At 56.4% G+C, this 25,590-nt stretch overlaps 2 protein-coding genes and 1 long non-coding RNA gene across 4 annotated transcripts; 1 reads left to right on the top strand and 2 right to left on the bottom strand.

The window, feature by feature from the left end:
- Window positions 1-1,662: 1,662 nt before the first annotated feature.
- HOXC12 (homeobox C12) lies at window positions 1,663-5,513 on the bottom strand. 2 transcript variants are annotated; one of them, XM_055336895.1, is made up of 3 exons: window positions 4,931-5,513; window positions 4,469-4,582; window positions 4,119-4,196 (listed from the first exon to the last, which is right to left on the bottom strand). In XM_055336895.1, the coding sequence occupies exons 1-2, from the start codon at window positions 5,511-5,513 to the stop codon at window positions 4,500-4,502; spliced, it is 666 nt and encodes a 221-aa protein (XP_055192870.1). In that variant the 3' UTR covers window positions 4,119-4,196; window positions 4,469-4,499. The 2 variants fall into 2 exon arrangements, with proteins under 2 accessions (XP_055192869.1, XP_055192870.1); XM_055336894.1 differs by lacking the exon at window positions 4,469-4,582 and having other exon boundaries at window positions 1,663-4,196.
- An 8,163-nt stretch (window positions 5,514-13,676) lies between these two features.
- On the bottom strand, window positions 13,677-21,657 carry HOXC13 (homeobox C13). Its single transcript, XM_055337162.1, has 2 exons — window positions 20,847-21,657; window positions 13,677-15,291 (listed from the first exon to the last, which is right to left on the bottom strand). Exons 1-2 carry the CDS (start codon window positions 21,589-21,591, stop codon window positions 15,035-15,037), a joined length of 1,002 nt encoding a protein of 333 aa, XP_055193137.1. The 5' UTR covers window positions 21,592-21,657; the 3' UTR covers window positions 13,677-15,034.
- On the top strand, window positions 20,938-23,110 carry LOC129517377 (uncharacterized). Its single transcript, XR_008665996.1, has 2 exons — window positions 20,938-21,018; window positions 23,065-23,110. It is a non-coding gene; the product is annotated as an uncharacterized LOC129517377 (long non-coding RNA).
- The last annotated feature ends 2,480 nt before the right edge of the window (window positions 23,111-25,590 follow it).

Below are 25,590 nucleotides of genomic sequence, written 5' to 3'. Positions count from 1 at the left end.
GTCCGTGGAGTAAATTGCAGTTTGAGGGCTTGAACCAAATAGTTGCAAAATAGATGCAATGCCTGCCCAGATGCAGAGTTCAGCCTTGCCCTGAGTACTTGAGTTGAGGCTCCAATCACGACAGTCTCTTTGGCCCAGAGACCCAAAGATATGTTTTCAACCATTAGCAGGAGGTTATAGTGTCTTTCCTTCTCTGACAGTCTGCCCAGGTATTGAGTTTTGGGACCTATGTGGACACCACCCAACAAGGTACTGCCTCTCTCTCAGATTCTGCAGTGTCTCTGGGAATAAATCAAGGGAATAAACTAAAGACCAGTTACTCCTGACCTCCTTAAATTTCCTCCTTTTTTTTTTTTTTTTTAAAGCCAGAAACGCCTTCACTGTTAATTCTTCCTGTAGGGATCTGTCTTATGAAGAGGGTAGTCTCTGGCCTGGATTCACTGGGATTCAACTCCTCCCCCCCCCCCACACACACATCTTAATTCAGACCTGGGCATGGCCACCCAGTCCTCCTGACTGCCAGAAGCTATCCTGTCCCCAGCTTTGCCTGTTTTCTGAGGGGGGGGTTTGTATGAGTGACCCTCAGAGCTTGGGATCTCTGTCCTGCCCAAACCCCTCAGCTACACAAGACAAGCTGTGTGTTAGAAGCAAATGGAGAACGGGATTCAATCTAAATTTGTTAGTTTTTCTACTTGCAGGAGTAAGGAAAGGAAGGGAGAGGGAGAAGGATTTCAAGGCAGGAGGTGTGGCTTGGACTGGGCTCAGTGGGGGCCCCTGCTATTCCTAAGCAGGCCCAGGAGGGTGGAGGAGGAATCTGGAGGAGACTCCCTGATTGGAGCCAGGCTGTGAGAAAGGAAAACTCAGGGACCAGAGACACAAGGGTGGAGGCAGAGGGAGGATGTCCCATCCAGAAGGAAGGGGTGAAGGGAAGGTGCAGAGGTCTCATAGGCTCTGCTGGAACCCAGACTCTGGCTTCCACCCAGGCCTCTCTCTGGCAAGGCCCAAAGGGAGCTGCTGGCTGAGAGGTGAAGCCCATTTCACCAGCTCCAAGGGGTCTTCAGTCCCCTTCCTAGTTATTTTGCATGCACAAAATGTGCTCTCAGAGTGAAGCCATGGGGTTAGACCATGGCGCTGAAGTGTGCTTCCACGAGCCCCTGCCCCATGTCCCAGGGCACTCTTGCCATTGCTGCTCCAACCTGCTGCAGCCTCTACCCTGGTTTCACTTCTCAGAGATCCTGCAGCTCAGGCTTCCTCTTTCTGGCCCTGAAGGTAGACACCCTCTGGGCTGTCTACAGTATTTTTATGGCCCCATGACTCCTCAGCAATCCCTCTCCTCCCCCCCAATCTACTATCCCCCAATTTTCTCTCTGCTAGTAATTGCTTGGGACTAGAGATGGCAGCTCATCAACAGATCTTGGTTGCTCGTATATTTTTGTTGCCCCTGCACCGTTCTTCCTTTATCATTATACATTTATTATTTTTATTATTCACCTGAGCTGGAGACAGTAAAGTGGGGGAACAGATAGGAATGGGGATCCCATTCTTTCTGAGGAGAGGAGACCACGTGTGGGGACCCAGTTTAAAATTCTTTTTCAAAAAAAATCACATCGTCATCCAGTCATGTTTTAATTATTATTATTAATATTAATATGATGAAGCAACTCTGTACAAGGACTATATAAAGGGAAAACGTGCTAAAGACAGACATTTGAATAGGAGGGCACACTACAGAGAGCTGGGAAGGGCATCTACCCACAGAGACTACACTAGGTACGAGCAACAGACACAGAGAACTGGACACGGATTGACAGAGAAGCTCACGGAAGTCAGTTTAAAGCGACAGGAAGAAGAATATTGCATATCTTTGTACCCCCACCCCTTTTATAGTGTTCTGGTCTCTTTTCCTCCACTAAGCTGTGGGAGCCAGGCTGGAGTGGTGAAGCTCGAATCCAGCACCCCAGAGCCCACAAGGTCACAGGAGGGGCTGCATAAAGGGGTACATGGGCGACCAGGCAAAGGGGAGATGCCTCATACCCAGGGCCAGCCCACAGGGGATTGTGCAGACAGCTGGAATGGTGCTGATGTCTGAGAACTTGTACACAGGTGAAACATTTATGTCAGTGGGGAAGGTGTCAGGTGCCCAGTGGGGGCTGAGGGCAAGTGATTGTACGGCCATTCTGCAGGGCTGTATTTGGGGCTGTACAAGAGGGTGCCTGCTTCCAAGTACAGTCAGGGGAGTGGCATAGGCCCCGGGGGAGTGGAGCTGGGCTCAGCTGTGCTGTGTTTGTCCATGCCTCTGCACAACCCTGTACAGGGACCTGAAGCTGCGTGCTGGTGGGAGGGTGGGAGGCTCTGGGGGCTGCCATTCCAGGGTGTGTTAGGGGGACTCTTCCCGGCAGGAAGAACTCCAAGCTAGCAGGCCAGTTCACACTGTCCATGCTGGGTTTAGCTCGCATCAGTCCCCTGGTCCTCACCTTCTTCCTCCTGGCAAGGGTGGGTCAGCAGATGGGAGGTAGAGGGACTCTCACCCAGAGGGATAAACAGGGGGTGCAGGAGGGCGCCGCACGTCTTCACTGCCCTCTCTCCTAAGCCAGCCTAGATCTACTGGGCTGGGGCTGGGGCTGGGGTCTGAAGGGCGCTATGGGTAAAGGCCCTGGGCTGAAGAAGCCACTCTGGCTTCCAGCTGGTTCTGGGGATGTGCCCCTCCTTTGGCTCTGGTCCTGGTACTCTGCGGCTCGCTGGCCTGGAGGCAGTGGATCCTGAGATCCTGAGACAAAGGGCGACGTTGGGGGGCGGGTGGAGTGGGGGGGTGAAAGAGAGAAAGGAGTTGGGCGGGGGGGGGCAGCAGCGCCCCCCTCCTTCATTGTCACCAGCCTGGGAAAGCCGGGCTGAGCAGGGGCCTCCGTGGCCGGTAGCCCCTTTAGGGGCAGATTCTCCTCCTGCCTCGTAAATTATGCCGGGCCAGCCTCCGGCCGTGACCGTGAACGCCAGCGGGAAGGGGGGATCGGCGGCGGAGCCGCGCGGCTGCCAGAAACTCTCCCGGCCAATCAACGGTGCGCCTCACAGCCCCTTTCCCGGCCTCCCGGGCCTCCTGGAGGGCCGGGTGGGGGTCCCTGGGGGGCCGCTACACCGGACACCGGAGGCGGCATCGGCCCAGCTCCCAGTGTCACGCTCCCGGCTTCGGCCCGCAGCAGCCTGGGCGGCAGGAAGAGCGGAGGGAGGCACACCTGTGAGCGCGGCGCAGGGCCGTGGGGAGAGGGGCCCAGACTCTTCCTGCAGCCTGCCCCAGAGGGGCCGGGAGGCTGACGCCCGCCCCGTCCGCAGCCAGGTCACCAGCCGCCTGTCTGCGCCTGTGGGGTGTCCAGGCCTAGGGGACCAGACCCCTGTGGACTGGAGCATCGCCTGTTCTCCCGAACCGGACTTCCTCTAGGTTCCTGCACTTCCTCCTGCCCTCTCGGAGCTGCCCTAACCCCTTCCGGTCTCCGCACCGATCCTCCACTCTCGCTCCCTCCTCTCCTAACCCCAACTGTTGGGAGTTTGGGGAGCCTTGGTTCCACTGTCCCCACCTCTGCCCACTGCTGGCTGACTCAAGACCCTGGAAGGAGAATTGTGGGAGGGAGGAGGGCGCGTGGATTGCCTTTCCTCCAGGTCCTCAGCCAGAGGCCCAATGCCCCAGTCCCACTGTAGAGCAGCCTCTCCCCAGCACCTCAGCCTTCCCTGACCCTATCCCCTGTCTGCAGCTGTGGGCTTCCTCTTTCCCTGGCTGGGCTGGGACCTGGCAGGGCCTGCTGGGGGGTGTGTGGGAGGGAACCACAAACAAAACAGACAAGAGGATGTCCAGGGAGCGCCTGCCAGAGATGCCTGGCGTTCTAAGCGGGGACTGTGTCCCAGGCAGCGCCCCCCTTGCTCTCTGCCAGAGACAGGCTCAGTCCGGGGCGGGTGCCCGTGTCTTGCCCTCTAAAAGAAGGAGAGAGCTTGCTCCCTCAACAGAAGTCTTTTCTTTTTCATTCTCCGGTTCTGAAACCAGATCTTGACCTGCTGGTCACTAAGATTCAAGCGGTCTGAGAGTTCCCTCCGGCGCTGCCGTGTGATGAACTCGTTCACCAGAAACTCCCCCTCCAGCTCCGCCAGCTGCAACTTCGAATAGGGCTTGCGCTTCTTCCGGGAGCGGCTGTGGATCGGGTACCAGGGCGCGCCTGGGTGGAGACGAACCGGCAGGGTTGGCCAGAGGACCAAAGAGGTGACAAGCCCAGTGCCCTCGGTCCTTCCCCGGCCCTTCTCTTGGCCTACAGCCCAATCCCAGGCCGTCGCTCTCCTAGCTCATCCTCCTCCTCCTAACACAGACCCTCATCCCCGTCCACTCCTGCCCCCCTTCATCACTCCATTCCTCCCCTTTCACCCCTCCTTGCCTCCTCAACCCTGTATTCCTGAGCCTTCGGAGTCCCGATCCCCTCCCTTCTCCCCAAACCTCTCCTCCCGGATATCCTGGCCCCTTCCTTTCACATCCTCCGGGATAGGCTCCCTGATGAGCTGGGACAGACAGGAGGGAGGCGGGCAGAGTAAACCCGCCTTGCTGGCGTTTCTTAAAAGCAAAAAAAAAAAAAAAAAAAAAAAGTAGGTAACGGAGCCTGTGCAAAGGCCGGAGAGAGCAGGGTCCTCCCCAGGCCTGGAGAAGCCTGGGTCGGAATCCCCTTCTCCGGAGCTCCCTGCCCCCTGCAGCCTGCAGCAGCTCGTGGGTGGGGGGGTGGGGGGGATAGGGAGCTCTCCGCAGCTCTTTTATGGGGGCATTTACATGTTTACAGGCGCCCCCCACCCCCTGCGCGTTCCTAAAGGACGCGCCCCTCGCCGCGCTGTCACCCAGCTCGGCCCTGCACTGCGCCCCCGCGAGCCGTCGGGTCCGCGGCGCCTGGAGAGGGGCCCGGGTCCTTACCGCTGGCCGAGAGCCCGCCGCCGGGGTGTAAGGGCGACGCCAAGCCGCCCGGGTCGCCCGCGCCGGCGCCCTTGTGGCCCTCGTTGAGCAGGGACGAGCTGGAGTCGGATTCCAGGGACTGGCACGAGGGCGGGTCGTGCGCGGCTCCCGGGTCGCCGCCGCCCGCCGCGTAGTCGTACTTGAACCCGAGCGCCGGCGGCCCCGACGGCTCCAGCGGCAGCAGCGCGGCCCCGGGGCCCGGCTCGCGGCCGCGCTCCTCGCGCTTCAGGCCCCCGCCGCCCTCGGCGCACGGCTCGCGGTAGTAGCCCTTGCTGTCCTCCGCTCGCGCCAGCTCGCACGTGCGGCCGAAGGGCGGGTTGAGCGGCACGGGGCTGCCGAGGTAGGGCTGCGCGTAGCCATTGCAGGGCTCCGCCGACGGCCAGGGCAGCGAGCACACGTTGTCGCGGCGCGGGTAGGACAGCGACGGCAGCCCCGGCAGCTGCGCCCCGGACGCGCGGAAGTTGGGGAAGTAGAACGTGTCCCCCGTGTGGATGTTCACCAGCGGCCCCACAAACCCGGGATTCAGGAGATTATGCTCGCCCATTTCCGCGGGGCCCGACCGGCAGCTTCTACTTTATTGCTATCTGACATTAAACATAGTTAAACCTGCACCGGCCACCCATTGGCCATCCAGCTCACGTGGGCGCCGCCGCCGGGGGGATGGGTGGGGACAGCGAGGCCCCCCCCCACCCCGCACCGGCTCCGGCTCCCCCCTTCCCCACTCGGGGTGGGGCTGGGGGGACCAAACACGGGGGCAGATTTACTCCCTGGATTCTGTTTCTTTCTTTCTTTTCTTTTTTTTAAAATATCATATAAAACCCAATGCAGAGTGCAGAGACTAAGCCAACCACCCCACGCCCGACCCGACCCGACGCCCGACACGGGCAAGAGGGAGAAAAGCCACACCAAAAGCACCCGCACATAGGCACTCCTGCACCATGCGCACCCCCCTCCCCAGATGTATTATCTTCTCGCCAACAGCTGGCCAAGCACAGCCTGTCCCTCTTTAATTAGCTCCTTTATTAACTAAAACCGTTGGAATTTACAATATCTCCCCAATAAATTACTATTAGATATTGTGTCATATAAAGTTTACTGGCTGTTTAAGGAGACGGATGAGCCCTTTGGCTCAGGGTTTATTTACAGTAGAGGCGAAGTAGGGGTAAGGACAGGTTTCCCTGACACTGTCTTTCCCAGCCCTGCCCGCTGCTGTGCTCCTCTTCCTCAGCTCTTCCTCCTCAGGAATTTTGGTAGACACTTTGGGGGTCCTTCCTGGAGGAGAGGAGCACGGGAGAATTGCTAATGCTGGCTATCCCCCCCCCCTCCGGATCTGGGAGCCATCCCAGCCTCACGCTTCCACTCACGGTTAGAGGAGGGATGCAGAAAGGAGGCAGAAGAAGCCTAGAGAAGGAGGCACCCGGCTCTATGTGGACCTGACTACCTGCTCTTGAAAATCTGAGGGCCTGAGCTACTCCTCCCTGTGACTTTCGTGGGTCGGATGGTCGGGAGCCTTCCAGAGTCTTTGCAGCAAGAGGCTCTGGGACCCCAGCAGAGCTTGGCTGGCCCGAGCGACTCCTGACTCCCACTGCAAAAGAGACCCCCCCATGCCCCAGAACCAGCCCAGACTGCCACTGGGACCACCAGAGAGCCGTGCCAATGCTGCAGGTGTGCTGGGAATGAGGGGGACGACTCCGGAGAATTATCTTGTTGGGGTTTAAAATTATATTTATGGTGCTAACCTCAGCAACTCCTCCCAGAGAAGGCTGAGAACCCAGCGCTGGCCATTGATGAGATTACTGGACATCTGAAGACCACAATCCGATCTCAACCAAGTCCACAGAACACAGATAATCGGATTAAAGTGAAAACCACAACAACACCTTCAAAAGTGTGTGTATTCTAATGATGTCTGGTAGACAAAGTACTCGGATTTCTATTTGATTGTTTCCGGCTCCTATACAATTCACGGCTTTGAGTAACACAAGGTAAAGTAGACAGTTAGCAACAGCTAAGACATTTAGCAAACAGCTAAATGCAGGGAAACACTGGAAGATCTAGAGAAATTTGGAGAAACCGAGAGCCTCCGCGAGAATATGGCAGAAAGAAACCCTTGTAGGTGAAAGTTAAAGTATCTGAGAATGAGCCGAAGCTACAAAAGCAGACCGAAGCCGGAGATTCTCATCTCCCTTTCTCTCTCTCTCCTCTGCAGGACTCGGCAGAGAGAACCGCAGATTCTTCGAATTCCACAGCTCGCCAGGCGATTTCACATCCCACCCAGAACCGCTCCCTCGGACGGAGAGGAGTCCCCGCCAGCGAGCGTCGCCCTGCCCGCGGAGCCCCAGGCTCGCAGCGCGGCGCCCGGCCCTGCCCGCGTCCCCTTCCCCACGCGGCTGCCCTGCTCGGGCTGCCTGGCCAGGCCCTCCCGCCCCCGGAGCCCTCCCCGCCCGCCCGGCCCACTTGCCGAACCGAGGCTGAGCGGTGAGATGCCAGCACCGCTCAGTCACCTGCAGTCAGAACGGCGCGAGCCCCGGGCGGGAGACCGCCTGGATTATCCTTTTTTGTGCCTAATTGATGATGGGGCTCCGCGGGTGCAGAAGGGAGCGTCCCTGAGCTGCAAATTCCACGTCACAGCATCTCCAACATCCTATTTATGCCCCCTTTTCGAGATGCATTAATGAGCACCACTAAAAATTTAATTTTAAAAAAATTTATTTGGGGGTTATTTGGGTCATAAAGATAAACAGGGTGTGACTTGAATATTGTTGTTTTCAAACAGAACGCTGCGCCGGCAGCCAGGTCTCCAGGCCTCCAGGCCTCGGAGCTCGGCCGCTATTGTTGGTGTGAGGGATGCCGAGCTGAGCTGTGCAGTCACCACCAGTCCTTGCGGGGTAGAGGCTTCTTCCCATCCTCTTCGCCCTCCCAGATGACTCCAGGCTCCCAGAAAGGGGACCCCGGGAGGAAGGTCCCAGCCTCTCCCCTTCTCCCTTTGGCTAGAAGACCTCAGGCCCCATCGTCCGTCGCACACTGCCCTCCGGCCAGGCCGCCGAGCACACGGAGCGGCAGCCACCAGCAGCAGATGCGGCGCTGGGGACAGAAACGCAGGGAGGGCTTCCTTCGTCCAGGCACGCAGTTTCTCCCCATCCCACCTGGCCCGCCTTGAAGGCCATTTCCCCTGGTTTCCGCTCTGCGGGCAAGGGCACACGCACCAACCCCTCTGCGCTGCGCAGCTGACCCTGACTCCCCTTGGGAGAGCTGCCAAGAACCAGCAGCAACCAGCAGCATCCCGTTGTCCGGCTCCTCCAAGCCCATTGTGAGCCTCGCGGTTTTCAGGATCCCGGTGAGGAACCCAGGCAATCAGAGTGCACCACCGCGGATCTGTCCCCCTCTAGGGCACCCCGCTTTCCTTAACCCGGGCTCCCACAAACCGGCCCCAGAGCGCTGCGCCCGGCCTGGGTCCCCGGGGCCGGCGGGAGGCTCGGGTGCGAAGCTTCCAATTTACCCCCAGCCACGGGGGAAGCTGCGTGCCCCGAACCAACAGGGCTGGGGCTCCGAGAGGGGACCGCGGGGGACCTGCCACCCAGAGCTCTGGGCAGCCGCGCCTGGCCGACTTTTATCTGCCGCTCTTCACAGCCCGCGCGCACCGGGTGCTTGGCCAGGCCCAGGCTCCGGACCCACCGGACCCACCGAGCGCTGCGGGCGGCCCCTCTCCCGCATATTCATCAGGCCCCAGGGTTAGAAGAGGCGGCCTGCCTCCTGGCCCCGCCGGCTGCAGCTGGCCTGGCCCACCGAGCCCTGCTCATTAACTCAGGGGTTAATTAAAACCGAAGGGATGCGGCCGAGGCTTCCCTTGAGCACCCCAGGCAGCCCTGGTGCTCCTGTGCACCCACCGGCCAGCTCGCCCGCGCCTCCATCCGTGCCTCCATCCCCGCCGCAGCCTCTGCGGGGGGCCTCGAGTCCACGCCACGCCGCGCCGGGCCGCAGGAGTTAACTAAAACCCCGTGCCCGCCTGGGTGGCCGGGGCCAGGCGGCTGTGGGAAGCTCAGGCCTCGGCTGCGAGCTGCCTGGAGCTGCGCCCCTGCCGCCCCAGGTCAGGACCCGCGCGGTGCCGCTTTCTCCACGCTCCTGGCGAGAGGCTTCGGGGCCCGGTTCAAGGTCACTGCCTAGTTTGCAGAAAGCGGTTCTGCCGCGTATGCAAATGTGACAGGGCCCGGTCCCCGGTGGGCCGGTAGTAGGGACCGAGGGGCGCGCGGGGAGGGTGGGCAACCGTGGCGGCCGGTGAGGAAGGTCTGGCCCCCTCCCGACCCTCCTGAACTCTCTATTCCCTTCTTGGGAGGGAGCTCAGACTTGGTACAGCATCTTTGGTGGGTTCAGACAAGTCTGAGGGGTGGAGGTAGGGGCGCCGCGTCTCCTTTTTCTTCCCTTCACTATCTCCTCCAGGGGTTGGAGCCCACCTGGCTCCCAGCCACCTCTCCGGAGGAGCAGGACTTAGGGAGGAAGATTGGGAGACCCCTTCTCCAGGTGCTGCTTTTCAGGCATCTGCAGACTGGGGCGGGGGGCGTTAGAGGCTCCCGGGGGGGAGAGGGGTCCAGTCAGGCTCTCAGGCTCACCCCAGTGGCCTGGGGTCAGCAGCGGCCTTACCTCCTCCAACCCCTCTGCAGCATCTCGGGGCCCCTCCCTCCAAAGACCCCAGCCTGATCGCCACTTGGGGAATGGGAAGGGGTGTGGGGGGGGTGAGGGAGACCCCGGCAGGCACGTCTGGGAGACCATCTCTCCACCTCTCACCTGAGCATGCCTTAATGTCCCTTAATGGGCCCCCTTCCCCCGTTTTCCCTGTCCTTTCGGCGCACTAATAGTTAAATAGTTTCGCGGCCCTGACATTTCCCCCCCTCCGCCAGCAGAGGATCTCCTCGGCCTAGTGAATTACTGAGTGTCAGGAAAGGTGTGGGGACCCAGTTAAAAAAAAAAAAAAAGCCAGCAACCACTCTCATCAGACGCCACACCCACAGCCGCCTGCACCGTATCCGGGAGCCCGCGGCCTGGTCTCGGTGACCTCGAAGCGGGATGGGGTGAGGACTACCCCTGTGCCCTCTGCCCCACAGCCGGGGCTCGCCGTGACCACGGCCTCCGGCCAGGCCTGGCACTGGGAGAGGCTGAGATCTATTTGGGGTCTGCTCTGCCCAGCCATCCAGCGCTTCCCGAATCCAAGGCCCCAGTCCCGGGGCGGGGGACACGGGTGCCTGGGGGGGCGCGTGGGGATGGGAGGATGCGCTGCTAACCTGGAGGCCGCGCTGGGCTGGGAGAGCGGGGCTCCACTTACCTTTGGAGGCAGAAGAGGTTCCGAAGGGTGCGGGGCGGGGTTTCTCAGCTCTGGAAACCTTCGGGGTGCCCCCTCCCCAGGGCCGCCCGAGGCCGGCGGCAGGCTCCGAGGAGGGCGGGGCGGAGGAGGCGGAGGCCGCGGCCCGCGGTAGGCGCGCGGGAGCCGAGATGCCGAACGTCTCTGGAGAGGCCGCCTTTTATGGGCGTTATTAGCGCCCCTGTCTAGACTGGAGCCGACACCTCCTCCGTGTGTAAACAGAGGCGGCGGGCCCTGGCGGGAAGGGGGCCGGCGCGGCAAGGGGCGAGCGGCCCTCCCCTTCTCTGGCCACCGGAAGATCAAGGGCTTTTCCACCGGCCCCCCTTCCCTGTGCTCCCTGTGATGTCAAGGTCAGAAAGACCTAGTCACGGTCAAGGCTAAAAGAGGAAGAGCCTGGTTGGTTGCGAGAAGGCTCTGGCCCCCTCCTCCTCCCAGAAGCCCCTGGCTCCCCAGGGCCCCTCAATCCTCCACCAGCGCAGGTCCGCATACACATCTGCCTGAACCAGCCCTTGCAGTTTTTTGAGGGGTGGGCTCCCGACACCGTCCAGGTCGGGCACAGGTGGATCCCAGGGTGGGGAGCTCGCTTTCGAATGGGGTGGGGGGACCTGCCGCAGGGTCCCAGCTCCAATCCTGGGAGAGATGGAGAATGTCCCAGGGACTGCCCCTGCCTCCCACCCACTCCGGCCTGCTGCCCCAGCCGCCTGTGGATCAGCCTCAGGAGCAGATGGTCTGGAGACAGTCGTGGAGGGATCTCCCCGAGAACTGCGGGCCTTGCTCCCTCAGGTGGGTTCTCGGCTGTGGGACTACAGGCTGAAAGGCCCACGGTGCTGGCCCCAGGTCTGGGAACTAATATGTGCGTGGGGAGGGGTTTCTCCCCAAGCCCAGGAAAACTGAGCCTTCCCTGGCAGCTTGGTAGAGTGACCTCCAGGTGGAGAGTCCTGTGAGGCTCCAGCCAGCCAGGCCCCTCAGTCCTGGCCTGCGGAGTGGTGGGGGGAGGCAGAGGGAGTCGGGGAGTGACACTGGATTATGAGAAAGATCACAGGAGCCCTGGGCCGGGAGGAGGGAGGCTGTTTCCAGGGGAAGCCTCTGTGCCCTCAACCCTCCGCACCTCTTGTATATCCTCGCACCCTCACCTACAGTGGAGCCTCACTCTCACACCAACGCTAGACTGGCTTGGAAGGAAAGGCTTCTTACAGATTGGGATGAAGAAAAGAAAACATAGTCTACACCCCGAGATGACAATATTGCTGCCTGCTTGCGCGCACACACACACACACACACACACACACACACACACAGGAAAGGCTGAGGAAATTCTCCACTGCACACATGCACGCAAAAACACACAAACACGCGCGCAGGCATTCGATTGTGCACATGCCCACGTACACCTCCACAGGAATGTCTTCAGAGTCCCCCAAAGAGAACACGGGATCCTGAAGGAAGGAAAGGTCAACACACGGGGGAAGAGTCCTACATTTCCCCATCTTTGCCTCCGCGGAATACACGCTCGCACAATACCTGCTCACACAGGAGTTTTCCTTCTCACGCTTGCTTACTCTTATGGGAGAGGCAGCTCCAAAATTGATCCAGACACGATAATCCTCCAAACCCATCCAGGCATATTTAATCCAGCGTGAGAGACGGTCCTAAACACCTCTGGCACACTCACTGGCGCTCCCAGGCGCGCTCGAGGGATTGCCGTCTTTGCTTGGGTTTTCAGCGTCCCAATGCAACCCCAATGAGCCTGCTTGAGCTTTCTCCTTTTTTCCATCGCCCCCTTCTGGGGCCTTAGGGAGGGTCTCTCTGTGTGGGGAGGCTCACTCAGTAGAGCCTGGTGAGTTTGTGTGCAGAGGTGGAGAGATCCCTGGGAGAGCTCTAGACTCTCTTTCCCTACGGCCTCCAACTTCCACTGTATCGACCGACAGCTGTCATGGGACTAAGCCAGGGCACCCTCAAGTCAACAGGGATGGGGGCCCATATCCAGGGAGCCCCAGGCTTCTTGTCTGCTCAATTCCTCTGTCTGACACACGCATGTAATTTTCAATTCTTTCCATCTCAGGAGAGACTCAGGGTTTTGGTTTTGGGAAGAGGTTAAGGTGGCAGGTGGTGAGAGAAGAGAAGATGGAATTAAGAATGAACCTTATTCTTGGGAGGCTCACCTACATCCCCCCCAAACCCCCACTTCCCAGCATGTGATTCTTTGAGAGTTAACCCAGAGTTGAAATGGAGTAGAACAGGACTGGCAGCCACATCAGTAGCAGAGCCTCTACAGAGGGTGAATTCTTCAGGCTCTTTGTCTCTTCAGACAACATGGTGTGTGTGTGTGTGTGTGTGTGTGTGTGTGTGTGTGTGTGTTTCACCCCCAGAAATGTTTATTTAAGTAAAATTGTAAGAACCTTAGCCATCGGGCAAAGGGAGGTCGGAGAGCTCTGATTTCCAACCCAATGCCTCCAGTCTTTCTGTGTCTCAGGAGAGGAAAAATATTATATATAAATAAAAATTGCTGCAGTAAAGATTTAATCTGAGATAACATTGTTTTAGGCTATATTGCTTTTTAAAAGTCTCTTAACCTGACAACTTAACAATCTCATTAACTCCGCCAGATAGGGAGATAGGCACGGATGGACGCGACAGGGAAAACAAATTAATGGCAGAGTCTACATGGCTCCTGACGGCCTAGAAGACTGTGGTCCCCAGGAATGCTGGAAAATAAAGGTGGGATTGGCTTATGAACTGGGGGGCCAAGGGGTCCTAGCGGCCTGACATCTCTGCATAAATTGGTGAGAAAGAAAAGAGAGCAGCCTAGGAGTGCTGAGCTTGCAGCCCCCCCCTCCGCCCCAGGACAGGCTGTGCGGACCCTTGCCTAGCTCCAGGCCTGCACTGGCTGGAGAGACTATGGACCCTCTGGGGGCAGCAGGGCCCCAGAAGCCTAAGATTAGCTCCGTGGCGCTGCCGCTGGCGCTGCAACCACCATAGCCTCCAGCTCTAGCTGGTGCTGCCTTCTCAGCTCCTAAATCCAGATCTGAGCCCCAACTGTTAAGTGAAGTCAACAGGCAGTGTACTGTTCTCACTCACCTGCTTCCAGGCCTTCCCAGTCGCTGATTGCATCCTTCTATCCCCAACACACACTCGTCTATTTCGAGGGAGTTTTCTCCTTTCGAGATCACATCTACAACCCAAATAACTCACTTTGAAAACTTGAGTGGAACGAAATATGAGTTTGGAATTTACCCAGCTGGAGGTGATGTCTACACGCTTCCCCTTGCCCATTCTGGCTGAGTTGGGGCATCAAAGGTGGCCCCGATGAGCCAGTGGACAGAAGGGTCTGCAGAGGGAGTCTGAGTCATAAAATCAAGGCAAAAAAAATTTATTTTAAAAACAGGTCTGTGGGGTTGTTTTTTTCTTTTTGCATTCAGTACATTGTCATTCAGACATCACAATACTATATACAGATACACAACATTTTAAAAAAGCCTATTTCTGATGAACATTTCAAAAGAACACTGTTTTGTAATGCACCAGTGGGAAGGGAGAAGGGAGAGGGACCTCCCCCCTCGGCAGCAAGTTGGCCTTCGAGAAGGGAAATGTTAGGCAGCGTCTACATTAGCTGGTTAATTGGGGGCTGGTTATTTTGGCCTCCTGGAAGAAAACTGCTTTCCTCTGGACAATCGGTAGAAGTGAAAGTGTGAGGCTCTCTCAGCGATTGCCTCCGCGGAGGAGCAACTGGGGTGGGGCTCTGCATGGGGACCCACTCTCCATCCCCTTGGAAGAGAAGTTCGTCCTTTCCTTAGAAAAACGTTCTGCTTCTGTGCCTGGCCTGATCCCCGGGAGGGAGAGGGATGGAGGGAAGGAAGGAGAACGGGGGGGGGGGGGGGGGGGGGGGGAGATATTTAGCAGCGTGGTTGCAGTTTCCATCCTCCTTGGATTTCTGCACGGGACTGAGAGAGCAGAGCCGAGGAGGAGACCGTGGGGCAGAGTCAGCTCCTCTGGAGAAATTCAGTTTCCTGATTGAGGTGGGGATAGCAGCTCCTCCACCAATTCCAGCTTTTGTTGAAACAGGAAAGAAAGAAAACCTATGCGCTGTGTGTACTCCAGTCACAATGCCGGGTCCCTAACAATTATCATTAATATTAACGTGACTTTTAAAATATGCACAGAGAATCTTAACCGGGAAATCTTGCCTAACTAAGGAGTGGGGGCGGGACAGGGAGCCGGACGAGGAAGGGGAAGGATAGTATGAGCTTGGCCAGGTCTGCGCTGGGCCCCACCCTCAGGAGGGTCACCAGCTGCCTGGGCAAAGGATGAGGCAAGAATGGGGTCATTCGGGGTTCCCCAGCCCTGCTTTGGTTGGAATGATCGGGCGCTTCGCTCCCTGCCTCTCAGCTTTCTGGCGAGGCGAGGGATGAGGGCAAAGGGGAGTGGAGGCTCCCAGCCTTCCACCCACAGCCCACCCAGCCCCACCGCCCAAGCTCTCTAGAAGCTCTCTAGGCCTCGTAGGTCCCATCTGCATGGCGGTGGGGGGCTGAGGATGGGGTGGGGAGTGGGGGGCTGCAGAGCTCGCCCTCTGAGCCTCTCTGCCTCCCATGGCGCAGTTACTCTTTCTTGTTAACATTAAATATTCGTCTGCACCTGCGAAGTGTCCTTCCTTGGGTTCGGTTATGGTACAAAGCGGCGACATAAATAGACGGGGCAGGTGGCCAGCCGGCTGGTCAGGTGGAGTGGAGATGAGGCGCTTTCGATTTGCTGACCACCTTCTTCTCTTTGACCCGTCGGTTCTGGAACCAGATGGTGACCTGGCGCTCGGAGAGGTTCGTGGTGGCAGAGATGCGCCGGCGCTTCTCTTTGGTGATGAACTTGCTGGCAGCGTACTCCTTTTCTAGCTCCTTCAGCTGCACCTTGGTGTAGGGCACGCGTTTCTTGCGTCCGCGCCGGTAGCTGCTCACCTCCGGCTGTAGGGGAACCACATCTAGGGGGAGAAAGGAGGTGGGTGGCAGGAAGTGAGTCCCGTGCCTGGACCCTAGACGGCCGGGCTGTGTGCCCCAGGCTGCACCATTGTGTAGGGTCAAAGTTCTGGTACGGACTTTGCACATCTCTTATTAGCAAGGCCACACTAGAGTGTTGCCTCTTGTGCCAACTTTATTTTATTTTATTTTTTTATTGTGCAAACTTTAAAAGACGGGGGCACCAAGAATTTGGGAATCCAGATAAGTGATATTTTAATGCAATGTTAAAGAAATCTAAATGAATGCAAAAAAAATCCATGATAAACAAAATAACACATTTTAAAATTCCGTAGTACTGATTTGTCCTTTTGCCTCAGGCTCCAAGATAGTTCTGCACAGCATTTGTTATTAGAATCCTGGAGCCTTAAAAGGGTCCCTACAAACTTCATCCTGGTCTAAGGGCCTAGAGGATTGCAAGTATTCAGGAAAATTCCTCCTTCCTGCAGTTAGATCCCTTGGGCATTTATTAGTTTAAACTGTGCCCCATTATCAGGAAAAGGTGTCCTGTCCTCATGTTTAAGGGAGGGCATGGCAAGAAGGGAGAGAGCTCCAGGGGGTGCACACCACTGAGTGAGGCCTGATGCCTTTGGTCACTGCCTCTGCCCTAGGAAGCTGAGACCTGTACCAACAGCCAGAGAAGAGAAGTGTCCAGGTGAAGCCAGCCTGCTTGGGAGCTGAGCAGTCTACGCATGCAACGTGAGCCACTTAACAGCATCCAAGTTGGGAAGTCCTGGATGCAAGATGTAGAGATTCAGGTCCCTGGAAGTCGAGTCCGTGCCTGGGGTCTGCCTACCAAAGGAGGTACTAGGAGAGCTCTTCTTGGGTTAAATCCGGCTATTTACATAAGTCTTCTACAAAAATATAAAGTGCCTCTCCTTGCCCCCACAAGTGTCCACTCACCAAAACAGAGCAAATTCTGCTCCAACCCCCTCTCCTCTCCATTCCTCCAAAGCTGCGAGAAACTTTCTCCATGGCGTACAGGAACCCTAGCCACCCTAAACACCTTGCCATCCCAACCGCTACTCGGTCAATCTCTTCATACTCTGTGAATTTCACAGGAACCAAGAACCAATATATGTCCCTTATATCCCCCTTCCGTTCCACCCTCACCTCTGTTAATAAAGAGGTCATAGCAACACTCCCAAAGGGAAGCGGGGAATTAGGGAGATTATCTGAATAATTCACCCCTCAATTTTTAAAAATGTGATTGTTAGACTTTTTCTGGCAGAAGCTAATGCTGAGGACCAGATATCTGGGGTCCCCCTTCATTCTTACTGCCCTTTGGAAGTACAGAGGCAGTCCGGAATGCAGACACAAAGCTCTTCCTGAAATGCTTGTTCTCACCCCACCCTCATAAAACACCTTCCCTACACCCATTCCCATTGGATCTGCTCTCACCCAGGAATACTTGTCTATACAGGCTGGAAAGAGAAGAGGTCACAATCAAATGCAGTAGGAAATAAAGTGCTCGGGAAGATTATGTGGAAGAGAGGGGGTTCCAATGGCCTGGTCTGGCTGTCTTCATGATGACAGTTTCTCAGGAAAATTGTTGGACTTGTCACTTTTCTCTGCCTGTGTAGGAATAGGCCAAGGTTTTTTTTGTTTGTTTGTTTGTTTTTAATCTGAAAAACAAGACAGCTTTACTTTTAAAGTACTTTTAACAGAGAAGATCCTTTACATTAAAAAGAATTTTTCTGTATAAGATATTTTTTTAATGACTCTCAGTTCTCAAATTTGTTTTACTTTTACAGATGTAGCTATGATTCAGGAGATTGGTGACTCTGGGACAAGAGTAAAACAAAGAGGGTTAGTAGTGATACCATGAGGTACTTGGGTGTTTATTATTATTATTATTATTATTATTATTATTATTATTATTTAAATCCTCAGAACATTTTTTCAGGCTTATTTTATTAAACCCAATTTACGAGATGAGGAATCTGAAGCTCAAAGTGGGTAAAATTACTTGAGTGACAGGGCTAGATTTTAAACCAAGATTTTCTGACTCAATGTAATGACACAGTAAGTTCTAAAATGGAAATAGGCTATCTGGTACAATCCAGCTCTGAAATACCTCTTTTTCCCTGGAGAGCGAAATGAGTTAAAGTGGGTTTTGGTTCCTGGATTAACCAACTAATTGTCCCTGACTTTCTATCTCACTTTCTGAAAATGCTCACAGTTTCCTACCCAATTTTGGATCCTCTAAACTCCAACTCCAAATTTCCAATGAGATTTAATCAACATAATCCTTAAAATTGTGCTTTAAAAAGCAGTTACTTGGTCTAAACTAGTTATTTTTCTCTATAGGATGCCAAGGATTGACTTGCCCAAGTTTTTAATGGATCTGACCAAAACGCTGGTTGTTTTGGCCTCCTGGGAAACCACCTTTAGTCTTGCCTTCTCAAAGAAGCCCCCTTTCATTGTCTGCTGTCTTGTCTGGAAAGGAATTGGGATCTACAGATGTAGAAACATCTGGAAGCTCAGACCTCGAGCTGTGTCTCTACTGCCTAAAGTAAATAGGGTATTTGGTTATTAATTTTACAATCAAGCCTTCCCTAATGTCCCTCCAGAGCACATACACAAACCACTTCATAGCTGGGGATCTAATAGACATCTTTGAGAGTTGAATAAAAATCAGATCAGTGCTCAGCTGTAGCCTTCTCTTGGGGTCCTGGGTACAAGTTCCCACAGCCCACTTGCTCTTGACCACTCACTCCTACAACAGGGCTCTGCGTGCTGAAGAAGACTTGGTCTAGCTAGAAATCCTAGCTGCTCTTCTCAACCAAAATCCAAAGGCTAGTCAGTAGGGATTCCAACATGGCCCAAAGAACCCACTATTTCATTCTATTGCTCTCCCTGTGCCCCCCACCCCCACCCCATGCTCTGATTCTCTCTCGGAATTTCTGCTGATTCTCTCTTGGAATTTTTGTCTCTCTCTGTGGAAAAAAAAAAGTGCCTACACTCACCATAGAAAGAAAAAAAAAAAGAGCAATGAAACAAGGGTCTGTATAATTGGGGGAAAGAAGAAGCCACAACACATCTCGGCCCTAATTATCTGGATCTTTCTGAACAATTGCCTCCATATCCCACACCAGCCCAGACTGCCATAGTGAGGTTTCTCAGAGCCAGAGGCGCTAAAGAGAGACAGTAGTGTTTATGCCCAGATGCTGCCGAACAAACCACAATTGCATAGACAGAGTTATCTGGAAATCTCACTACTTCTAAAAGATCTCTGTGTGGGTAGAAAGATGTAGGGTGTCTGAAGATAATTTCTTTTTCATCTGCTTTTTGCCTGGACATCTGTACTCACGGAGATATACCAGCCTGATTCGGTTTCCACACAGGGAGCGTGTGAGCATATAGCTGCTGAAACATAGTGGGTTTTAGATATCCACTTCCATGCCGTAATTTGCAAGTGTATTAAATCTCAATTGGGCTATATTTTTTTATTTCAAAGTTACTTTTCTCTAGGAGGTTATGATCAAAAAGTGTTTATTTTTAGCAGGCTTCTCTCCCCCTCCGCCGTATCTCTAAGATGTTCATTTTGCTCAAAGATATTTCTGAGCTGCTTTCCAATCTTTCACCCCCCACCTCGCTCCACATACATACACAGAGATGCCAGGGCAGCTCCTTCTCTTTATCTCTCCACACTAAACCCATTGCCCATTGCTCTAGTCCGTCCTGTGCCTCTGCCCACAGTGGGCCCGGTGGGCATCTGCTCCCCTGCCCTTCAGCCCCTTAGCATTGCCTACCAGCTAGCTCTCCCTCCTCCAGGAGTTCCTGCTGGACCTGTGTCTTCTAAGGAGTTTTCGGTCTGGGTGAGATGGAGAATGAAAGGGCCATCTGTCTCTAATACATTGCTGTATACTTCCATGTGAATTGTCTGTCTTCTAGAAATGTAATATCATGTGTTTCCTATTAGGTAGTTAATTAACAGGAATTATATAAAAATATTATTGTCAATTCAGAGCAAGCAATACCAGATATCTTATACTAAAATGGTATCATCCTGGAATCCTCTGGTGGCCAGAAATGGGGTGCCTAGTGTGGGTCCCACCCTGATATTCGGTTGTGTCATACTAAGTAATCTCATATTTGCAAGAATGCTATTTTCTACACTTTCTAACATCATTCAGGGTTTTTTCACCATCTGCCCTTGCCCCAATCCCGGATGCAGAGGAATTTCAGGCCCACCCTTAGGTCTTCAGACCTCTAATCCCCAGTGAAAATGTCCCTGGGCTCCCACTTAGAACTGGGGGGCCCTGTGGACGGTCTGAGGAGACATCTGTGGCTTCCATGCCCCCCACCAGGACGCCTGTAGGCATTAGGATGGAGCTAGTCAGCCCTCTCCCACCGAGCTCTGCTTAAAGCCAGAGCAGACGGAGGCTCTAGCTTTGTAACCGCTCAGCACTGTGCTGTATCCAAAGCTCCTGATGTGATTTTGACAAACCTGAGACTGATCTTTCTCCCCTGGGGAGCGGTGAGGATTGCAGGATCCCCTCTGGTTTAGAATCAGCCTCATTTGGAAAAGGAACAGGACACGGGTGAATTCCCACCCCCTATTCCACAGGCAAAGACTTCGGCGTCCCTAGCCTGGGCCTGGATCCCGGCTGTATCCAGAACAGGTCTTCGGTCCCCCACTTCTCACCCTCATTCCCCCTTTTCTGTGGTTGAGGCATAGAAAACTCTCTCCCCCCCCCCAACATCTGGGGGTGGGGGTGGAGGAGCTGGCAGTGGGAACACCCACAGGATTTGAGCTCAGGATACCAGCGAAGCAAAGAAAATTTTGTACGGCAGGAGAGGGATGCAAACTCCCTTCTCTCCACGTCCTCTCCGGAGATTTTAGTTCTGCTCCTTTAAGGATCAGGAAACTCAGGGGGGCCAAATCCTTAAAAATAAACCAAGAACAGAAAAACAGTCTACGTGTCTTTAGAGCCCCCCCCCATTCAAATCACAAAAACAAGCCAAAAAAAAAAAAAAAAAAACCCTGTCTGGTGCATGCACGATCTTGAAAATTCGGGCAGGAGCGTTCTTATCCCCCCCCCCCAATCTTCGGTGGGTTGAGGGTTTTGTCCCGGCGGCCAGAAAGGGGATGCCAGGGCGGCTCCCTGTCTTGATCTCCGCAGGCCACACCGTGTCTCCGCTGCCCACGGCTCTAGAGCTGCGCGTCCGCCCGCGGTGGGCCCGGCGGCGCCTGCTCCCGGCCCTCCAGCCCGCCCCATCCCCCGTCCTGGCTGCAGGCGGGCGCGGGGCGCCGAGGGCCGCGCGGGAGGCGGAGGCGGAGGCGGGCGCGCGGGCGAGCGGGCGCCTGTGATTGCTTCACCCTCGGCCGGCAGCTCCGGGGAACGTGTCGGAGCAGATTTCTTCCCCGCGCATTCCTCGGCGCAGCTCGCCCGGCCGGCTCCCTCGGCCGCCCAGCCGAGCCCCAGACGGCGGGGGTGGCTGCGGCGCGGAGCCCCGGGGCAGGCGGGGCGGGGAGGCGCGGCGCGGCGCGGCGGCGCCCGGGCCCCCTGCTTACCTGGGAAGGGGGACTTCCAGAGGTGCGCGGACTGCGACTGCTCCTTGGAGCAGTACACCTGACTGTCCCAGCCGTTGGAGAGCGCCCAGTGCTGGTAGCCTTCGACGGGGATGAGCGCGTCGTGGCGCGGCTCCGGGTGCCCGCTGATGCCGGGCACCACCGACACGTCCAGGTAGCCGGGCATCGCCTGGTAGGAGCTGGCGAAGCTGGGGTAGAAGGCGAACTCCTTGGCCCTGGAGGACAGGTCGTCCCCGGGCAGGGCGCCCGACGGCTCCGCGTACTTATCGCCCGGGTGGTAGGCGCAGGGCTTTTGCTGCAGGTTCACGTTGTGCGACAGGCGGCAGCCGTAGTAGCTGCCCCCGAACGGGTAGCCGTAGCCCAGGGTGGCGCTGGACGAGGTGGGGGGCGCCGGCGGCGGGGCGCACTGGCGCGCCGCCTCCGGGGCCGGGATGTCCGTGTAGACGGCGCCCTGCGGAGCGCCCAGGGGGGCGGGCGGGCGGCCCAGCACGGGGTGCGGGAGCAGGTCGCGGCAGTGGCTGGCCGGGCAGCCGCTGCCCAGCCCGTCCATGCCGGGGGCCTTGCCGGGGCTCGCTCCGCTGCAGCCGCCCCCCGCGCCGCCCGCGCCGCCGCCGCCGCCGCCGCCGCCGCCGCCGCCGCCGCCGCCGCCGCCCTCCGCCGCGCTGTCCTCATAGACGTACATAAGGCTCTCGGGCCAGCGCGGATGCAGGAGCAGCGAAGTCGTCATGACATGATCTGCGCGAGCTTTTTAAAAACTCCACTTGCCAGAGGCAGCGAGCTAGGGAGACACCTCGCTCCCTCTCCCCTCCCTCCCCCTCCCCCTCCTCCTCCGCCCCGAGCTTGCACCTCCCTCCCGCCGCTCCGGGACGCATGCGGACACTCCTCATTAAGAAATCCGCCGCCTCCCGCGCGTCCCCCCCGCCCCGCCCCTCCCGCGCCCACGTGACGCGGCCCCGCACGTGACTCCGGGGCCGGGCCTCCCGGGGTTCCCACCCCTCGCGGCGGGGCGGGGCCGGAGGGATCAGGCCTCTGCTGATTGGCTCTCAGGAGGGGCAAAGAGGAGGGAGCTGGGAGATTTAAAGGGACAGGGCGCCGCCCCCCTGGCAGGCCCCGGGGAGGGGGAGGGGGAGGGGGGAGGGGGGGGGAGGCTGAATTTGGCCGACGCAAAGGGGTCTGGAGCGACTAGCACTGTTCCTGGGCGCCTCCCTCTAGGTTTAGAGAGACTGATCTGTCCCCCCACCCAAAAAAAAAAAAAAAAAAAGATCTCGCTGTGGCTGGATTGGGGTTGGGGCTAAGGGTAGCGGGGAGACTGGATTTTTTTTTTCCCCTCTTAATAAATAAAGCAGGCGGAAGCGCGCGGTCAAGGCGCGGGGGTTCTCGCCCTGGAGCTCACGGAGGGAAGGAACCCGCCGCGCAGCGAGAGACCTGGATGCCCAGGATTGCATCTGCATTTCCGACTTTTTAGCCACTTTCCCCAAAGCCTTCCGGCTGGCTCCTGCACCTCCACCGCAGGGCAGACAGGGCTAAGAGGATGTGATAGCCCCAAATCACGCACACACACCACTACACGGAGAGGGTAGAGGGATGCTCTTCAGTGAAAAGTGGAGAAAGAATAAAAGGAGGAAAAAGAGGGCAAAAGGAATAGGCTGATGCTTCAATATGCAACAGAAATCAACCGCCTCGGAGTGAGATTTTCAAAGGAAAGGGCGGGAGATGCGGGGGGGGGGGGATTCGGTCTAGGCAAGCTCACAAGCCCTTGATGGGAGCAGGAGCAAGCGCGTACAAAAGGAAACGTGGAACGAGAGAGTCGGCGGAGCTGCCCCTTTGGAGGGACCTTTCCAGGCGCAACTCTGTAAGACCCCAGAAGGACCGACCTAGCCTCCCCGCCTCCGCCCTCCGCAGCCCGGAGAGCCGGCCTGAGAGGGCCCCGGGGCAGAGCCAGGATCAACACAGTTCTCTAACTTTAGCTCCCACAGCTTTCTTGGGGTCACTCCCTTTTACTGTGGAGTGTCTCCATGCTTTAAAATTGCCCCATATTTCAAGGAAAAAAAATTAACACCAACTTACTGATTTTTGAAAAAGCCCCCCCCCCTCCTTACCAATCTCCAGACTTGGGTTTCCTATGTCCAGTTTAGCTCATTAATAGAGTCACCCCTTTCCAGAGCACATCTCCATGGAATTGAGCCAAATTCCCTTTCAGCACAGGGCCTCCCTGAGGAGAAGAGGTAATAAAGAGAGAGAGAGAGAGAGGAAAAAAAGAGGGGAGAGGGGCTGCTGCGTCTCCCTCTGTCCTGCCACCGCCACAGATTTTAAATGCTGGGTGCTCCTGTCCAGACAACGCGCAGGCTAGTCCGGACCCACTGGATCCCTCAACCCTGGGAGCAAATGCCGGGTCTGTACGGAGACGTGACCCACTGGCCGCCTCCCTTCTCCCTGTATGGGGAAGGTGGTATTTGACGATGGAGAGCGCCCGGCGTCGGTGAGTTAGGATAAGAAAAGAGTAATCTTTATCAGTGCGATGTTCATCTGGAAGGATGGACCTCACCGCAGAGTCTGAAAAGCAGGCAGGCTTTGGGCTGGGTGGAAAGTGGGAGGAAAATACAACAGGAAGGTTTGAAACATAAAGCCCTCTTAGCTTGGAAGTGTGTTGGGGGCGATGATGGTGGAGGGAGAAGAGATGAACCAGGGGAAGGTGGGGTCTTGCTGGGAGACGGCTTTTGGCTTGGAAACTGGCTACCCTGCCTCAGAGTCCAAGGTCAAGGTAAGACAAGGAGGGCAAACACGGGCTGGCCAGTCCAGGCTGGGTCCTGTGACCTTGGCCTGGCTGGTGGGAGTGGGTGGCACGGAGGTCTGAGGTTTTCCAGCCGCAGGTGTAGAGGTGGTGCAGAGGCCCTGGCTTCTCCTACCGCGAAGTCCTGGGTCTGCGTGGGGAGATACGTGGACCGGGCTCTGTGGGGCCACCGGGAGAAACAAAGGGCTTGAACCGCCCACCCCATTCCTGGGGCTCCCTCCCCAGCCCAGGAATGCTCTTGCCTGACGCCTGACATGTCTTCCGTGGGCCCGGACCCAGCCTTTGGGAGTAGGGGGTCAGAACGGTGGGAAGGATCTGGGTGCAGGGCAGCCCAGCAATAAATAAAATTAATAGTATGTTCTTTTCCAGGTTTATGTAAGGACATTAACTATTCCTATTGCAATGAGATATAGATTTAATTAACCCGCCAATTTTACAATTCCATTTATCAGGGGCACGATGCGGCCAAAATTTAGCTACAAGAGGAGAGGGAACCAAAGCCTCCTTCATCAAGAAGACCAGCCAGCAAAGATGTAGCCCCCTACCCCCCACCCACCCATCAAGAGACTTGGGGGTGTGGGAAGCCTGGAGGAGGGGAAGGTTCAGGGCCAAGGGCATTAAAAGCGTCTGGAGACGTGTCTGCATACTCTGAACGATTCCCGGCTCTTCTCTGGGCTCCCCAGGACATTCCGAGCCTGAAACTGGCTCCTGGACGGGGGCGCGGCGGTGCGGGCAGCAAAGCCTGGGTGGTTAATTAACTTTAAGCCTGGGGTCACTTCTCTCTCCCCCCTCCCCCCAAAAAATATGGATCTCGCTGAGACACAAATAAAACCAAATTAAACACTCCAGGAGAATATGCACCGCTGCAAACGTAGTAATTACATCTCCGATGCGCTCCCGCCCGGAAAGCCGGGCGCTGAGACCCCGGCCGGCGCTCACCCCCTGCGCCCCGCCACTCCAAGCCCCAAGCCCGCCGGGCTGCGGTGCGGCCGCTGGAGCTCGACCGCTGAGCAAGTTCAGAGGAGAGCAGGGCAATGAAGAGGAGGGTGCTCCTCGGAGCTGCTGGTGTGGGAGGAAAGACGCAGCATTTCATTATATCAAAGGAAAATGGAAAATCGCTCCTGGGCCCCGTCGGGAAAACCGGGCTCAGCTCCTGGCTCCCTGCTCAAAAGGGACATGGGCAGGGCTGCCGGCAGGGCCACTCTGTCCTTGGCTTTGCTCGGGACCCAGTTGCAGGCTAAGTTCAGCTCCGAAATACTTCTTTTCTGTGTCCAACCTATAAAGGGGATGTTCAGCGTGCTTTTGCACAGAAAGTGTATGCACACACTTTGCGTGTGTGTGTTCGCTCCTGGCCTGTGGATCTGGGACCCTGTGCGGGCCGCAGCACTGTTCGGGCACATGCCCTTGTGAACACAACCCAGTGCGTTCTTGAAGATACGCAGCCCCGTGCCGAAATCCTCTATATGCAAATAAAGATCTCTGCTGGTCTGTTTATCCCTCTGTACACACACTTAATTTGCACGCTCATCTTATCTACCTACACATCCCCCAGGAAAGTCCTAGGGAAATGAAGAGGCGGGTGTCTGCCTTGCGGAGGGTGAGGGGTGGAACTCCGGGCCCGCTGTGTTAAAGACAAAATCAGAGGTACAGGTTAGCAGCGTCTGCCGCAGAGGGGTGCAAGCCTGATGAACGCGTTTGAGGGCTGGGTGTGCCTTAAACCCAAGGCTAGGGAGAAGGATGAGAGGAATGAAGTTGGTGTGTTCGCCACTCCCAGGTTCTTCTCTCTGGAAATTAAGCATCAATTCCTCTGTTTTCCCTACAATTTCCTCTGTTTCCTTCAGATTCTCCAGGATTTGGGGAGGGGGGAAGAGCTCGAAGCCCTTAAGCTCCTGCCCCCCTTTTTTTATGGGAGAAATTCCAGTTTAAAAAAAGGGA

Source organism: Nyctereutes procyonoides, unplaced genomic scaffold, assembly GCF_905146905.1.
Source record: "Nyctereutes procyonoides isolate TBG_1078 unplaced genomic scaffold, NYPRO_anot_genome, whole genome shotgun sequence".
In the NCBI taxonomy this organism is placed as follows: Eukaryota; Metazoa; Chordata; class Mammalia; order Carnivora; family Canidae; genus Nyctereutes; species Nyctereutes procyonoides.
This window is presented reverse-complemented; position numbering and strand designations above follow the sequence as displayed.